The sequence below is a fragment of the Eschrichtius robustus genome, chromosome 11 (assembly GCF_028021215.1).
Source record: "Eschrichtius robustus isolate mEscRob2 chromosome 11, mEscRob2.pri, whole genome shotgun sequence".
NCBI lineage: Eukaryota > Metazoa > Chordata > Mammalia > Artiodactyla > Eschrichtiidae > Eschrichtius > Eschrichtius robustus.
The window spans coordinates 21661497-21678542 of NC_090834.1; the positions used below are offsets into that span (position 1 = coordinate 21661497).

The following is a 17046-nucleotide window of genomic DNA, read 5'->3' on the forward strand; positions in this document are numbered from 1 at the left end:
GAAAGGGAGAAAATATTTGCAAATGAAGCAACTGACAAAGGATTAATCTCCAAAATTTACAAGCAGCTAATGCAGCTCAATATCAAAAAAACAAACAACCCAATCCAGAAATGGGCAGAAGACCTAAATAGACATTTCTCCAAAGAAGATATACAGATTGCCAACAAACACATGAAAGAATGCTCAACATCATTAATCATTAGAGAAATGCAAATCAAAACTACAATGAGATATCATCTCACACCAGTCAGAATGGCCATCATCAAAAAATCTACAAACAATAAATGCTGGAGAGGGTGTGGAGAAAAGGGAACCCTCCTACACTGTTGGTGGGAATGTAAATTGGTGCAGCCACTATGGAAAACAGTATGGAGATTCCTTAAAAAACTAAAAATAGAGCTACCATGTGACCCAGCAATCTGCTCCTGAGTATATATCCAGAAAAGATGAAAACTCGAATTCAAAAATATACATGTACCCCAATGTTCATAGCAGCACTATTTACAATAGCCAAGACACGGTAACAACCGAAGTGCCCATCAACAGACAACTGGTTTAAGAAGATCTGGTTATCATATATAAAATAGAATATTACTCAGCCATAAAACAGAATGCAATATTGCCATCTGTGGCAACATGGATGGACCTAGAGATTATTATACTTAGTGAAGTAAGTCAGGCAGAGAAAGACAAGTATTACATGATATCACTTATATGTGGAATTTAAAAAGTAATACCAATGAATCTATATACAAAACAGAAAGAGACTCACAGACATAGAAAACAAACTTATGGTTACCAAAGGGGAAAGGGAGGGTGGGAGGGATAAATTAGGGGTATGGGATTAACAGATACAAACTACTATACATAAAATAGATAAGCAAAAAGGATTTACTGTGTAGCAAAAGGAACTATATTCAATATCTTCTAATAACATATAATGGAAAATAATCTGAAAAAATATATATAACTGAATCACTTTTCTGTATACCTGAAACAATCACAATTTTGTAAATCAAATATACTTTAATTTTAAAAAATTGTGAAAGTTCCTAACACAGTTCTTAACAAAGATACTATTAAATGGCTGCTTTGTGCCAGGCACTATGCCAGCTGCTGGGGATATGAAGATGAATAAGACAGCCTTCCTACTCTTGGGATCTTCAGTCTAAACGAGCTACACAAAGTATTTGTGATGGGGCACATGGTACTGCGAAACTCAGAGTAGGTGCTCTATAAACATTGAACCTTAATTTTATAACACTTTACAGTTTACAAAGCACTTTCATGAACATTATCCTATTTGAAACAATGGGTACCATAAATTTTACAAGAATAAACAAAAGTCTTAGGCATTCAGCAGAGGGAGGGATGATCTTTTGTGATGAGTAAGCATGACTTCATGGGAAAGATGGAATTTTAGTTGAGTTTCAGAATACAGATGGATTTTGACAGGAGTGAAAGATGGAAGGGTGGGAGTTTTAGAAGACAGAGAAATACGCAAGCAAAAGCGTGTCCTCCGTAATTCCGTATCACTTTTTTATCTGTGTTCACAAACCATATGTTTATAAATTCCCTCTGGAATAGTGCCGAATCTTGATATCTGTAATTTTTGGAATCTACCCTTACTGGCCTTTGAAAATCTGGAAAACCTTTTTTTATTCATCTTTAATATTCAGGCACATGATTCATGAATTCTGATGATTACTAATGGAAATTACATGACAGTATTCATTTATTCACAAATACTTATTGAAATCTTGATATGCTCAAGGCCTTGTCCCTGGCAGTGCGGGGCCTACTAAGATGAACTATGTATACAAGCAACTACCCCACAAAGCAGAGAGCTGTAAGTGCCCTAACGGAGCTGAAGCTGGATTTACACTAGGAGGGCTGAGAAGAGAGGGATCATCTGCAGCGGGGTTTTTTTGTTTGTTTTTTGTTTTGTTTTCCAGTTCTCCTACAAGTCATTCATCTGACTTTGGAGATTTGATCTTATAAAAAAAAGATTAACTGTTCTTTTACAACCTCCTCTTCCAGATTACTTGCAGGGTTTGTTGTGACCGGTTCAACTCGAACGTCTTTCTCTTCACCAGAAGACTGAGGCAATTTAGGAGCCGAATGACTGCTGACTCTCTGCCCTCAGGTTCAGTACTCACCACACATTGTCTGAGGGACTTTACTCAGGCCTGTACTTTCTTGTTCTGAATATTCTTTAAAGTATCTTCTATTGTATTTAGCATATTTGCAATATCCACCTGACTTTAGCCTTTGAAGAGTAGCCTTAGGCAGGAAGGCCCAGGAAGAGTTATGGCTCTTTGTGACGCACTATCCCATCCTGCCTGTCAGTTTTTCTAACCCTCAGGATGGCCCTGAAGGATGGAACATCTTATCCATGTAAAACTGTTATGGAGATTCTGACCCTCTAAAAGAATAATTTATCCAAGGTCTCAGAGCTCAAAAGTGGTAGACCTTGGATTTGAACATCGTTATTTCTGACCTCAAAGCCCATGCTTTTCCCACCACAACGTATTAACCGTGATAAAGTGTATTTTAAAATTCATCTTCCTGGCTTTGTAAAATTCTTTTAAAAAATCTCAGTTCACCGAAGTTTCCTGTTCAGGCTCACGGATTTCAGGTGCTCAACGAGCATCTATTTGCCATTCAAAGCCTAGGATCATTATCTGCCTTCTTCGGTATCCTCGTTTATTCATTACCGGGATCATTTATAACTTTATAGTCACAGTTATTCTCCTGGGTGTCTGCCTATTGGCTTTCTGAAATTTCCCACTGTCCTTGTTGACAATGGCTAGAATTCCCTTTTATCGTAGTTCTTGAAATCCAAGATGACACTCTCCCATTTTTTTTTTCTTAACGGGCAGGAGGAGGAGGGAAGCGCAGGACAAAAGAAAGTGGTTTAGTTAACTGGGGATTGTTTTACTGTATCTTTCCGTCAGGCGTTTAGCTATCTTGTAAAATTTATTGTTCCTGCTTGGCAACTCCAGAAGCTAACAGAGCAGCAAGATCAATACAAAACCTGGTCAGTAAGTAGAACAACACAGGCGCGTAGCCCCGCCTCTATTACCACGCCCGGGAGGCGGGGCCGCGCTAGCGGCGCTCGGGACTTATAGGCCACCCGGAAGGCGCGCGAGGCCTTGGCGGTGCACTGAGCAGGCCCTCGCCGGGACCCAGGGCGTCAGGCAGGCGCAGCGTCAGCCCGCCCACACTCTTGGAGCCTCCCTCCCGTGGCCGCTGCCTTGCGGCCTGCGTCGCCTCCCGTAGTTATTCGACCGGCAATGGCCGCTCGTCTCCTGCGTGTCGCCTCCGCCGCCCTCGGCGACACAGCCGGCCGGTGGCTGCTCCTCGCCGGACCCCGCGCGGGAGCCGGCGGCCTCCGGGGGAGCCGGGGGCAGGGCGGGAGCGCCAGGCCGGGCCTGGGCGGCGGCGCAGCGGCGGCAACGCGGACGCTGAGCGTGTCGGCGCGCGCGCAGAGCAGGTGAGGCGCGGGGGGCGCGTGGGCGTTGGGTCCCTGGCAGAACGGCCGCGCTCCTTCCGCCCGCTTTCCGGTTCCGTCGGCTTCTCCCGGCGACGGCGTGCGGGCCACACGCCCGGCCCCGCCCGCCTCTTGCTCCGCCTTCTCCGTGTCCCTGGCTGGTCGCTCGGTGTGGTCGCGGCCTCCTTTCCTTACCGCTAACAAGTTGCCTTTCAGATCCACTGACGCCTGGCGGGGAATGGGGGCCCGGGATCCCCGATCTCCTTGTCCCAGTGCCTTCTGTACCCTCAGGAAAGCCGGGCACTTGGCTGCCGCTGGTTCTCCGTGCGGTTTGGCGAGGATCTAACCTTTGCTATGACCGAAACCGCGGTGACCTTCGTAAGATGCGCCCCGTTCATGTCCTGGCCTGCAGTTTCTTATCGTGCCTTCCTCCTGCTAGGTCAGGACGTTCTGTCTCCAAGTCCCTGTCCATTTAGGATACACCCGCTCCGTCCCCGAGCTTCCCTGTGTGCTCTCTTCTGGTTGCTGTCGGGGTAAAAGCCCCTGCGTTGGACTGGCAAGGCAGGGTTTTATACTGGGCTTTGACACTTATTGTCCAGTTTGTCTAACAGACAAACTGTTAGAGGATAACAATCGTGTCGGCCTCACAGGATTATTTGAAGAACAAACGAGAGCATACAGGTAATGCAAGGAGTCTTGTGTCTGGCCCGTAGCGAGGACTCAGTAGATCCCACCTGTGAGCGTCAGCTGCCTCCTAGGCTCACAGCGTTGTGTTTTGTATTAAGCGTCGAAAGAGGTGAGAGAAAATTTGCCCAAAATATGTTGCAGTCTTATATTATTGGGCAGATTCGTTTCTCAAAGACAGAATCCCCTTACATACAGTAGAGATAAAATTTCCTCATAATTTCAGAGTATAGCACTGTGTTGGCGCCTTATATAATGCAGGTCTTTGACTCCCTGCTGTTGTGTAGCAGCAAGAAGGAGCTGCAGGGAGAAAGGGTTGGATGTGTATTCCTCTCTAGTTTCTTCTTCATGAGGTTCCTGAGAATAGGGTGGAATTGTTACTCGTCTTTTCCCCTGTAATCCCATAATATAGTGGGTGCTCAATACATTTTTGTTGCATGAACTGCGAGGGAGATAATGGGGAAGGCAAGCAGGGGTTATTTGTCCCTGTTTCCATTACACTTTCCTGTCTTTGACCTTCCTCTGCCTGGATGCCTTGTTTTCTGCACTGTATGCTTTCTTGAAAATTTGTGTGTAAATTGGGACATATGTTGAACATATTTGTGTAACTGGTATTTAAAGGAACATGATTGCTTTTGTAAATGGGAATTATCTCCCCCAAAGTTACTGTTTGAATTGGTACATCAGGTTGTCTTAAAGGGGAGCACATCTGTCTGTTCCCTTATAAACTTGCTTTCCCCCTCATTGGCACGGTTTCCATTGGTGGCCTGTGCTTCCTATCGCAGACTTTGGAGCTACAACAAGGTTTGCTGACTGATTATCTAAGACTTATGCTATCCAATATGGTCACTACTAACCACATGTAGTCATTTAAGTTTAAGATAATTAAAGTTAAATAAAATTAAAGAATCATTTTCCCAGTCCCACTGGCCACATTGCAAGTACTGGATAACCACATGTGGCTAGTAGCTACTGTCTGGGACATCACAGCTATAGAACATCTCTGTTATTGCACAAAGTTTGGACAGAACAGTCTAGAAGCTGTAGTTCTGACTTTAAGTTTAACATTTAGATAAGCTTTCAGTAATTGAGTGTCGAAAAACTCCTTTTACTCCAAAATACCCTGATATAGTACTTGATATTTTGTAGTGATTTAGGTTGCAAAGGGCTTTTACGTGTATTATTTCCCTTGACTCTTAAGAAAATCCTCTGAGATAGGTGAGGTAGATAAACGAGAATAAAAATTTATATTAAGTAGCATGCAAAACTACGACTAGAACTCACATAGTTTCTGTTTGTTTTTTGAGCACCATTAGAGTTGATAATTCTTTAGCCCATAGGGTCATTTGGAAGAGTTAAGGTGGCTATGGAAGTGGGGAGCCCTAGACGGCGCCCTTTTCTTGGACCAACTACCCCAGGCTACCCCACATAGTGAAAGGGTGGGCATCAGCAGCCGTAACTCCTCTCCCTATTAGAAGCCTGTTGAGGGCTTTACCACAGCAGCCCCTGGACAGCTTTGTCAAAATATCTGCTGTGGTTGAGCAGAATAAATGGCGGTGCATAAAGGGTAACAAGTGAAGAAAATAGTTGTTTGTGGTGCTGGCTGATTCATTGATGATGACAGAGAATTTAGAAGGATCCTAATTATTTCCCAGTGCATGAAATCTTATCCTTTTTGGGAACAGCTAGAAGGTTTTTGCTAGTTCTTAGAATTGGGGAAGAAATCTGTACAAAACCCACAAATACCACTTGTTAATAGTGAATGGATAAAGTTACCTGGATAAAGTACATGTGTATAATGCTTTAAGGAACAAAATGTTTCCACAAACTTTCTCTCCTTTAATTCTCTCAGCAGCTTGGTGAAGTCACTGTTATTGCCATTTTACCCATGGTCACCCAATGAGTACACGTATGTCAGAACCAGGGCTAGAATCTACGTGTTCTGACTCTTACATTCCATACTTTCTCAGCTGCAAAATTACTTTTTCTCTCTCATTTCTGCTTCCTCTCCTGTTCTTTGATAAACCTATTATTACTCTTACTCTACAGTTCTTTTCTGGGGCTGTACACCTTTTTTAATGTGTAGCAGCAGTTCAGGCTCCTTAACAAAAGGACCGGGGCTTTAAATAAAAGTTATCAATCAGTGTTTGTTGAGCTCTACAGTATGTTAGGAATTTTGCATATGTTGTCAAAACTATGAGATAAATGTTACCCGGATTTTACAGAAGAGGAGTCTGACGTCAGAGTTGCAATTCCTTGGCTGCAGCTCAGCTCTAGAGTGCTGCAGAAGAGCAGCAGTGCCCAAACCTCCGGCCTTCAGTAGTGTGTATAAATGATGGAATTCTTTCTGCTGGACTTCTTGTACCTTAGGCTGCCAGGCATTTTTGGATGTCAAATCTCTAGACTTCTGCAGGGCTCAGACCCATATTTCCATCAGGCTTCTGGACATCTGCGTCTGTTTATTATTAAATCAAACAGGTCTAAAGTTGAACTCATTTGCAATCTTCCCCAAAGCTCCTTCTCCTCCTAAGTTAACCTTAAGTTAAACTGTACTCCCTCATTGCCCGAGCTAGAAATTTCAACATTATTTCTTCCCTCTCCAAAACCTTTTAATTCTGCCTCCTGAATATCTCTTAAATCAGTGTCTCCTACATCTTTGCTTTGTGTATGCCCTTTCAATAACCTCCAGTGTGGTCTCCCTGCCTCCAGAGTATCTTCATTCCTAGTCATTCTTCTTCGAAAAAATAGCAGTTGCCTAGTTGAAAATCATGAATGTTTGGGAATACTTGCTTTAAAGCATTTTTTGCTATGAAAAGAAGTAGGAGAACATATGCCCATTTAAGGGACATTCTCTATCTCTTTCTCTCTCTCTCACACACACACACACACACACACACTTCTGATCAAAATTTTTAATTACTAGGATCCTCTTTTTTCAACATTGAGTTATCAAGGATGACATTATCTGATAAGGCCTCAGCTGCCTTGTTTGGGAAATGAGATGATGGACTTGGTAATTTGCAAGATATTTATAGCTCTGAAATTATGTAATTCTAGGTTTTACTCACACTAAACAACGTTTTCTTTGATGGACTATTACCATCTATTGGCAGTAGTGAAAATTACAACTAATTCGTTTAAGCTGAAGTACATCTTTTCAATTGTGAGGTACAAATTTAAATGACCAGTAGTGGAGGATAAGTATCTAGTTGATAATATGATTTCTTTTCCCAAAGTTTGGACTGATGTTTGTGAGAAGGGTAAGAAATTTAAGTTAGTTAGCTAACTGATAACTAGCTGATAGATATCCTATAGTAATGAAACATGTAAGGAGGTATTATATTTATTTTCCCACATATTCAAACAAAGAATACCTTTTTTCTAATCCCTTTGTTTTTCGAGTACACTATATGGACCAAAATGAGATGTTCAAATACTCAGAAAACTATCAAACTGCTGGCTCTCAGTGACCGTACTTATCAGACACTTGCATAACAATTGCCTTATCAATAGCAGAATGATTTGTTTTTAAAGCTCTCCACTACCGTCACCTAGTCTTTTAGGGACACATTCATGGAGACATTGTTTTTCAGAGAGCTATGTGAGAGCAAAGCAAACTTCACGAGTGATCATGATTGCTAAGCATTTCATGTAACTGTGACCTGACAGTGACCACTGGGGAGACACATACTACAAGGTGGCCTTGATAGTGACGTACTTGCTATTTCCTTTAAGGTGGCAGAGCTTCCCTCCTGGTAGATGGGTAGATAGATATGCCTCTGATTTGTGGTGTCTCCTTCCCAAATAAACTTGGGAAAGAAAAGAAAATACTGTAAAGGAGGATATTTGCACACACACACACACACACACACACACACACAAACAACCTATTTTTTTGACGTTACAGGTTCTTAAAACAATTATTTTAAAGTATCTTTTGAAATTACTAAAAATAATAAAGGACTGCTTCCTTTTCCAGCTCAGAAGATAAAATAACAGTCCACTTTATAAACCGTGATGGTGAAACATTAACAAGCAAAGGAAAAGTTGGTGACACTCTACTAGATGTTGTGGTTGAAAATAATCTAGATATTGATGGTTTTGGTGAGTATGGAACATTCTTTAAAATTTATAAGTGAAACTATTGAATAGGTTTCAGCTTTGTTTTTTCGAAGAATTTTAACTAGAGTATGCTAAGTGAAATATTAAAATTCAGGATGTGTTAGTGTTATTCTCACCTATAAAGAATAAGAGTGACACCGTGTTTCTCTTCTTTGAACATTTAATTAGCTATATGCCCCGAAGTCTGTTGCTTCATTATGTTATTGATTATGTGTGCAATGCAAAGCTGGGAGTAGGAAGTGGAATTGAAAGATACCAGGTTGAGATAATAAATGTCATATCACGGGGGTAGTTAAATCATTTTAAGTTAGTCTTTTTTTTTTTTTAAACTTTATTTTGACATAATCTTAGACTTATAGAAAAGTTGCAAAAATAGTACAGAGAGTTTCTGTATAATCTTCACGCAGCTTCCCCTACTGATAACAATTTATATAACCATAATACAATAATCAAAATGCAGAAATTAACATTGGTTCAATAACTAAAAAACTACAGATTTATAGAATTTTGCTAGCTTTTCCACTAATGTCTCTGTTTTGGGATTCAATCCAGGATCCCACATCGCATTTAGTTATCATATCTCCTTAGTCTCCTTCAGTCTGACATTTCCTCAGTCTTGTTTTTCATGACCTTGATACTTTTGAAAAGTACTGGTAAGTATTTTGTAAAATGTTCCTCAATTTGGGTTTGACTGGTGTTTTCTTTCTCTCTTTTTTTTTAATTTAATTTTTTAAAAATTATTTTATTTATTTATTTATGTATGTCTGCACCATGTGGCTTATGGGATCTTAGTTCTCAACTGGGGATTGAACCTGGGCCCTTGGCAGTGAAAGCATCGAGTCCTAACCACTGGACCTCCAGGGAATTCCCAGACTGGTGTTTTCTTAATTACATTGAGCTTGTGCATTCTTTTTATTTTAAGTGAGTTTTATTTTACTTACGACTTTCTTATTTTATTTTATTTTTATTGAGATATAATTGACATGTTAGTTTCAGGTATACAACATGATGGTTTGATATTTGTATACACTGTGAAGTGATCACCTGAACAGTAAGTCTAGTTAGCATTCATCACCATACATAGTCTTGAACGCCAGCTCACCTTCCTAGAAAGGGTAATTAATCTACGTCTTACTAGAGAAGGAAGTGTTTTGTTTAGAAAGTTTTCATTTCTAGGCTTTTGACCGTATTCCTTAACCACTCACACAAAGCCCATGTCCTGGAAGCTGCCATCTTAGAGCTCAGGGATACCCTGTATATCACTTGTCAGTTTTGCTCGAGCATTCTCTCTGTCTAGAACGGTGGTTCTTTAAGAGGATTCCATCAGTGTCACTTGGGAAATGCACATTCTCAGGCCCCACTCCAGACCTAGTGATTCAGAAAGTCTGGGGTGTGGCCCAGAAATGTGTGTTTTAACAAGCCCTCCATGTGATTTGGTTGCATGTTAAAGTTTGAGAACCATTGGTCTGCAGTCAGGTCCAAGGAGCATATCTGACTATTCTTTCAAGGCACTGTTCATATTGCACTTTTTTTTTTTTAATTTTATTATTATTATTTATTTATTTTATTTATTTTTGGCTGTGTTGGGTCTTCGTTTCTGTGCAAGGGCTTTCTCTAGTTGCGGCAAGCAGGGACCACTCTTCATCGCGGTGCGCGGGCCTCTCACTGTTGTGGCCTCTGTTGTTGCGGAGCACAGGCTCCAGACGCGCAGGCTCAGTAATTGTGGCTCACGGGCCCAGTTGCTCTGCAGCATGTGGGATCTTCCCAGACGAGGGCTCGAACCCGTGTCCCCTGCATCGGCAGGCAGATTCTCAACCACTGCGCCACCAGGGAAGCCCCCACATTGCACTTTTAAGAACACTTTTCATATCAGAATTATTTCTCCTCCTCCATTCTCCCATGATATATTAAATATACTTCTCTATGTTGATATTCATCTCAGTTTTCCTTTTTAGAGGGAATATCCCTTTCCTTTATTAGAGTTTGTGCTTTTGGAAGACTGTTATCACTCAGGTAACCAGAGTTGGCACTCAGTAATATTTGCTGAATTTCTGAATCTAATGTCAGTTTCAGGGATAACTGTAACAAATACCATTTGAGTGCATACTACATCCCAGCATGTGTTATCTATTATTGTAACAACTCTAAGAGGTAGATTTTTTTTTAACTTCCATTTTATAGATGAAGAAACTAAAGTTCAGAGAAATTAATGTTCCCTGGGTCATACAGGTAGAAAGTGAGAAGGCTAAGATTCAAACCTAAGTCTCTCTAACTCCTAAACCTCTGCTTTTTCCTTTATGCCTTTTTCTCTAAGAAGCATCTTTCCTTTGTGAACACTTGTTACAGAAATTAGGTGATGAAATAGTTGATATAGTTCTAGTTTTAAGGAATTTTTTACTCTAATGCAGTGGTTCTTGGCTAGGACTGAGTTTCAGAATTCTGCAGAACTTTTAAAAATGTTACATCCTTGATGGTAAGGGAGAGAGGGAAGTTGTGCAGGTATCCTTTTAAAAAGCTCCACCTGGTTCAGATCCATACCATGGTTAAGAACAACTAATTTATGGAAAAGAACCCATTGATAATTTATATATATATTCTATGAAATTTATATTTTATTGATCTCCCTCATGAGTTCATATTCAGCAACACTTTTGACTAAGCTTGGTTTCTCTGAATTATTCTCTCACAAATGAAAAGTATTACATTGCACAGTAATTGAGAACAGACTCTGGAATCAGACAAATTGTGGTTCATAAACCAACATTGTCACTTACTAGCCATGAGACCTGGAGCAAGCTACTTTACGTCTGTATGCCTCAGTTTCCTCTTCTGTAAAATGGGATTGTGATAGTTCTAACCTCATAGGGTTGTTAAAGATTAAATAGGATATTGGAAGTGAAGTGCTTAGCATAGTGGCTACGTTGGTAAGAACAGTAGGATTTGTGACATTTTAACTTGCCCTGTTCGCCTTCTCCTCTCCCCAGTTCAACAGTAGCCTTAAAAACCAGCAGCCTTGTGGCCACTGGAGGGGCAAACTGGTTTGAGTTCCTCAGAAGGTCCCATCTCCAGAACGTTGTCACTTGTCTTGCAGCTTCTCAGAAAAGCTCTGTTCCAGGGCGTTGTTACTTGACCTGCCTCAGAGATTGCTCTGTGGGGAGGCTCTGTCCCTAGGACTTCCGTCTAAAATAATTACCTGCAGTTGTTGAACACTGTGCTGCCTGAGGCTGTGATGCCACTTGGAGCAAACAAGAGCCTGGCCAAAAATCTAAAAGTAGATCTGGGGAACGAGATGTCTGTAGTGGGCTTTGAAATGCTTCAGGGATCTAGAAGACCACGCACAAATGCAGGACTGTGTTTGTGCCCAGGAAAGACCCGACAGGGCCCCAGTCTCTCATCTCTGGCTGACTTTGAGGTCCCATGCAGGTGAAGGCCAAGACAGACATGTAGACTGCTTGAACGCTGAAGGTGCGCCAAATCACGCACCGAGCTCCTCAGCAAAGGGTAGAAGCCGTATTGGTTCAGAGCACTGAAGGGAAACCTCCATCCAGTCATCTAGCTGACCACTAAGCTCACTGAGTGGAGACATTGGTGGTCACATGCTACAGGGAATACAGACCTCAGAGTTAGTCTGGGAAAGTCACTAGAGAAACAAATAGCAACAACAACAAAAACCAAAAAGCCAGCCACAACAACAAACCCAGGGGAGACAGTGGTGATCTGACTTCCAGAGTTACCATATTATATTACTTAGAATGTCCACTTGGCAGCAAAAAAATGCAAGACACCCAAAGAAACAGGGAAGTATGGTCCATACTCAGAAAAAAAAAGCAGTCAATAGAGACTGTCCCCAAGGAGGCCCAGGCATTAGACTTACTAGGCAAAGATGTTAAATCAGCTGTTATAAAAGTTCAGAGAGCTTAAGGAAAGTATGTGGAGATATTCTTGGGCCTTTGCACATCTGTGTGTGTGGACCCTGTTACCACTCTGTGTGAGGGTATATAAAAGAAAGAGTGAACTTTGTTTCTGCCCTTGAGAAAGCTGATCTCTTGTGCTCTGGGAAGGCTAATGTGGAGGCTGTGAACCGGTAAATCTCTTTCTATAAATTTCTTCACAGATTCCATCTCAGCTTTAGGAAAGGACATGTATACTAAGCTGTTTACTGCAAAGATGTTTGTAACAGCGAAAGATTTGAAATAAGCAAATGCCCATCAATAGAGGACTGATATATATAGTCCTACAAGGGAATACTATGTGGCTGTGTTTAAAAAAGAAAAAAAATCTCTGAAAGGAGTCTTAAAAACAAATATCAGTGATTACCTGTTGATAGGAGGGAGGCAGAGGGTAGACTTTAAGTGCCATGGTGTATTTAATCCATCTCTTTCTTTGGACATTTAGGTGGCTTCCAATTTTCAACTATTGTAAATAACCTTAAGGCGAACATCCCCAGAAATACCTTTCTATGTTTATGTTCTATAATTTTCTTGCCTTAAATTCCTGGGGATGGAATTACTTAGTAAAGTTTGTTTTATAAATTGTTTGCTCAAACTGTTTGCCTGTTTTTCAAATGAGGTAGTGTTTATTTTCAGCCGTTAGGAAAGGCTCTTCAAATGTGCAAAAAAAAAAAAAAAAAGAAAAGAAAATTAATTTTAAACATTTATTTGAAAAGCTTTTAACTTCTGTTTTACATGAAGCTACATTCAGTAGCTACATAAAGTATTTTACATTACTTTATTTATAGTAGATAATTTTCATGAGTTGCTTTCCATTTCTTTGAAATAAAAGTGTAAGTATTTTGACCTTAATACTTGAAAGTATCTTTAAAATTTTTAAAAAGTGTTTTTCTTTAATTTTTAAAAGGTATATATTGTAGTACACTGTTTTTCAAACTGCAGGTTGCAACCATTTGTGGGTCATATAATCAATAGCTTTCAACTAGAATTTAAAGTAATTAAAAAGAACATGTAAAAACAGACCGTCTTTTGTATTATTCCATGAACTGCTTGTTTAGCTATTTTACAAAGTAGATGTATACTAGGTTGTGATGTAAAATGGAACTCAAAATTTAAAACATTCTTTTTGGAAGCCATTGGTTAGAATGATTAAGAATGGAGTCTTCCTGCCTGGATTTGTTCCTCAGCTCTGTCACTTTGCCAGCTTTGTGACCTTGGGTTAGGTCTCTAACCCCTTCATACCTTGTCTCCTTAAGGGTAAAATGGGAATTATGTTAGTATCCACCTCGTAAGGTTGCTGTAAAGATCCGATGAGTTTATCTAAGCAAGGCTAAATAGATGTTAGCTATTTTTGTTAACATAGTTATTACTACAGGCTCATTGTTCATTATAACAAATTTAAAAAGTACATTAAAAAAAAAATCAGAACTTCCTATAGCATTTTTTTTATTTTGGGGGTGAGATTTTTATTTTTGAATTGTTGAATTTTATTTTATTTATCTTTTTATACAGCAGGTTCTTATTAGTTATCCATTTTATACATATTAGTGTATATATGTCAATCCCAATCTCCTAATTCATCACACCACCACACCCACCCCCCGCCGCTTCCCCCCCTTGGTGTCCATACGTTTGTTCTCTACATCTGTGTCTCAATTTCTGCCCTGCAAACCGGTTCATCTGTACCATTTTTCTAGGTTCCACATATATGCGTTAATATACAATATTTGTTTTTCTCTTTCTGACTTCACTCTGTATGACAGTCTCTAGATTCATCCACGTCTCTACAAATGACCCAATTTCGTTCCTTTTTATGGCTGAGTAATATTCCATTGTATAGATGTAACACATCTCCTTTATCCATTCGTCTCTTTTTTTTTTAAAAGAAATTCACGTTCTTTTATTTATTTATTTATTTATTTATGACTGTGTTGGGTCCCCGTTTCTCTGCGAGGGCTTTCTCTAGCTGTGGCAAGTGGGGACCACTCCTCATCGCGGTGCGCGGGCCTCTCACCATCGCGGCCTCTCTTGTTGCGGAGCACAGGCTCCAGACGCACAGGCTCAGTAATTGTGGCTCACGGGCCCAGTTGCTCCGTGGCATGTGGGATCTTCCCAGACCAGGGCTCGAACCCGTGTCCCCTGCATTGGCAGGCAGATTCTCAACCACTGCGCCACCAGGGAAGCCCCCTCCATTCGTCTCTTGATGGGCATTTAGGTTGCTTCCATGACCTGGCTATTGTAAGTAGTGCTGCAGTGAACATTGGGGTGCATGTGTCTTTTTGAAATATGGTTTTCTCTGGGTATATGCCCAGTAGTGGGATTGCTGGGTCATATGGTAATTCTATTTTTAGTTTTTTAAGGAACTTCCATACTGTTCTCCATAGTGGCTGTATCAATTTACATTCCCACCAACAGTGCAAGAGGGTTCCCTTTTCTCCACATGCTCTCCAGCATTTGTTGTTTGTAGATTTTCTGATGATGCCCATTCTCACTGGTGTAAGGTGATACCTCATTGTAGTTTTGATTTCCATTTCTCTAATAATTAGTGATGTTGAGCATCTTTTCATGTGCTTCTTGGCCATCTGTATGTCTTCTTTGGAGAAATGTCTGTTTAGGTCTTTTGCCCATTTTTCGATTGGGTTTTTTGTTTTTTTAATATTGAGCTGCATGAGCTGTTTATATATTTTGGAGATTAATCCTTTGTCCATTGATTCGTTTGCAAATATTTTCTCTCATTCTGAGGGTTGTCTTTTCGTCTTGTTTGTAGTTTCCTTTGCTTTGCAAAACTTTTAAGTTTCATTAGGTCCCATTTGTTTATTTTTGTTTTTATTTCCATTACTCTAGGAGGTGGATCAAAAAAGATGTTGCTGTGATTTATGTCAAAGAGTGTTCTTCCTGTGTTTTCCTCTAAGAGTTTTATAGTGTCCGGTGTTACATTTAGGTCTCTAATCCATTTTGAGTTTGTTTTTGTGTATGGTGTTAGGGAGTCTTCTAATTTCATTCTTTTGCATGTAGCTGTCCAGTTTTCCCAGCACCACTTATTGAGGAGACTGTCTTTTCTCCATTGTATATCCTTGCCTCCTTTGTCATAGATTAGTTGACCATAGGTGTGTGGGTTTATCTCTGGGCTTTCTATCCTGTTCCATTGATCTATATTTCTGTTTTTGTGCCAGTACCATATTGTCTTGATTACTGTAGCTTTGTAGTATAGTCTGGAGTCAGGGAGTCTGATTCCTCCAGCTCTGTTTTTTTCCCTCAATACTGCTTTGGCTACTCGGGTCTTTTGTGTCTCCATACAGATTTTAAGATTTTTTTGTTCTAGTTCTGTAAAAAATGCCATTGGTAATTTGATAGGGATTGCATTGAATCTGTAGATTGCTTTGGGTAGTGTAGTCATTTTCACAGTATTGATTCTTCCATCCAAGAACATGGTATATCTCCGTTTGTATCATCTTTAATTTCTGTCATGAGTGTCTTATAGTTTTCTGCATACAGGTCTTTTGTCTCCTTAGGTAGGTTTATTCCTAGGTATTTTATTCTTTTTGTTGCAGTGGTAAATGGGAGTGTTTCCTTAATTTCTCTTTCAGATTTTTCATCATTAGTGTATAGGAATGCAAGAGATTTCTGTGCATTAATTTTGTATCCTGCAACTTTACCAAATTCACTGATTAGCTCTAGTAGTTTTCTGGTGGCATCTTTAAGATTCTCTATGTATAGTATCATGTCATTTGCAAACAGTGACAGCTTTACTTCTTCTTTTCCAATTTGGATTCCTTTTATTTCTTTTTCTTCTCTGATTGCTGTGGCTAAAACTTCCAAAACTATGTTGAATAATAGTGGTGAGAGTGGATATCCTTGTCTTGTTCCTGATCTTAGTGGAAATGCTTTCAGTTTTTCACCATTGAGAATGATGTTTGCTGTGGGTTTGTCATATATGGCCTTTATTATTTTGAGGTAGGTTCTCTCTGTGCCCACTTTCTGGAGAGTTTTTATCATAAATGGGTGTTGAATTTTGTCAAAAGCTTTTTCTGCATCTATTGAGATGATCATATGGTTTTTATTCTTCAATTTGTTAATGTGTATCACATTGATTGATTTGCGTGTATTGAAGAATCCTTGCATCCCTGGGATAAATCCCACTTGATCATGGTGTATGATCCTTTTAATGTGTTGTTGGATTCGGTTTGCTACTATTTTGAGGATATTTGCATCTATATTCATCAGTGATATTGGTCTGTAATTTTCTTTTTTTGTAGTATCTTTGTCTAGTTTTGGTATCAGGGTGATGGTGGCCTCATAGAATGAGTTTGGGAGTGTTCCTTCCTCTGCAATTTTTTGGAAGAGTTTGAGAAGGATAGGTGTTAGCTCTTATCTAAATGTTTGATAGAATTCACCTGTGAAGCCATCTGGCCCTGGGCTTTTGTTTGTTGGAAGATTTTTAATCACAGTTTCAATTTCATTACTTGTGATTGGTGTGTTCATATTTTCTGTTTCTTCCTGGTTCAGTCGTGGAAGGTTATACCTTTCTAAGAATTTGTCCATTTCTTCCGGGTTGTCCATTTTATTTGCATAGAGTTGCTTGTAGTAGTCTATTAGGATGCTTTGTATTTCTGCGGTGTCTGTTGTAACTTCTCCTTTTTCATTTCTAAGTTTATTGATTTGAGTCCTCTCCCTCTTTTTCTTGATGAGTCTGGCTAATGGTTTATCAAATTTTGTTTATCTTCTCAAAGAACCAGCTTTTAGTTTTATTGATCTTTGCTATTGTTTTCTTTGTTTCTATTTCATTTATTTCTGCTC

At 39.9% G+C, this 17046-nt stretch overlaps 1 protein-coding gene across 4 annotated transcripts in view; it reads left to right on the top strand.

Annotated features, from left to right (window-relative positions):
* Positions 1 to 3110: 3110 nt before the first annotated feature.
* FDX1 (ferredoxin 1) overlaps positions 3111 to 17046 on the top strand; it is a 35284-nt gene continuing 21348 nt past the window's right edge. The window contains exons 1-2 of one of the 4 annotated variants that reach the window (XM_068555871.1): positions 3111 to 3496; positions 8157 to 8281. In XM_068555871.1, coding sequence (XP_068411972.1) covers positions 3297 to 3496; positions 8157 to 8281 — 325 coding nt within the window. In that variant the 5' untranslated portion in view covers positions 3111 to 3296. The remainder of the gene's footprint in view (positions 3497 to 8156; positions 8282 to 17046) is intronic. The other 3 variants (XM_068555873.1, XM_068555874.1, XM_068555872.1) reach the window with 3 other exon arrangements.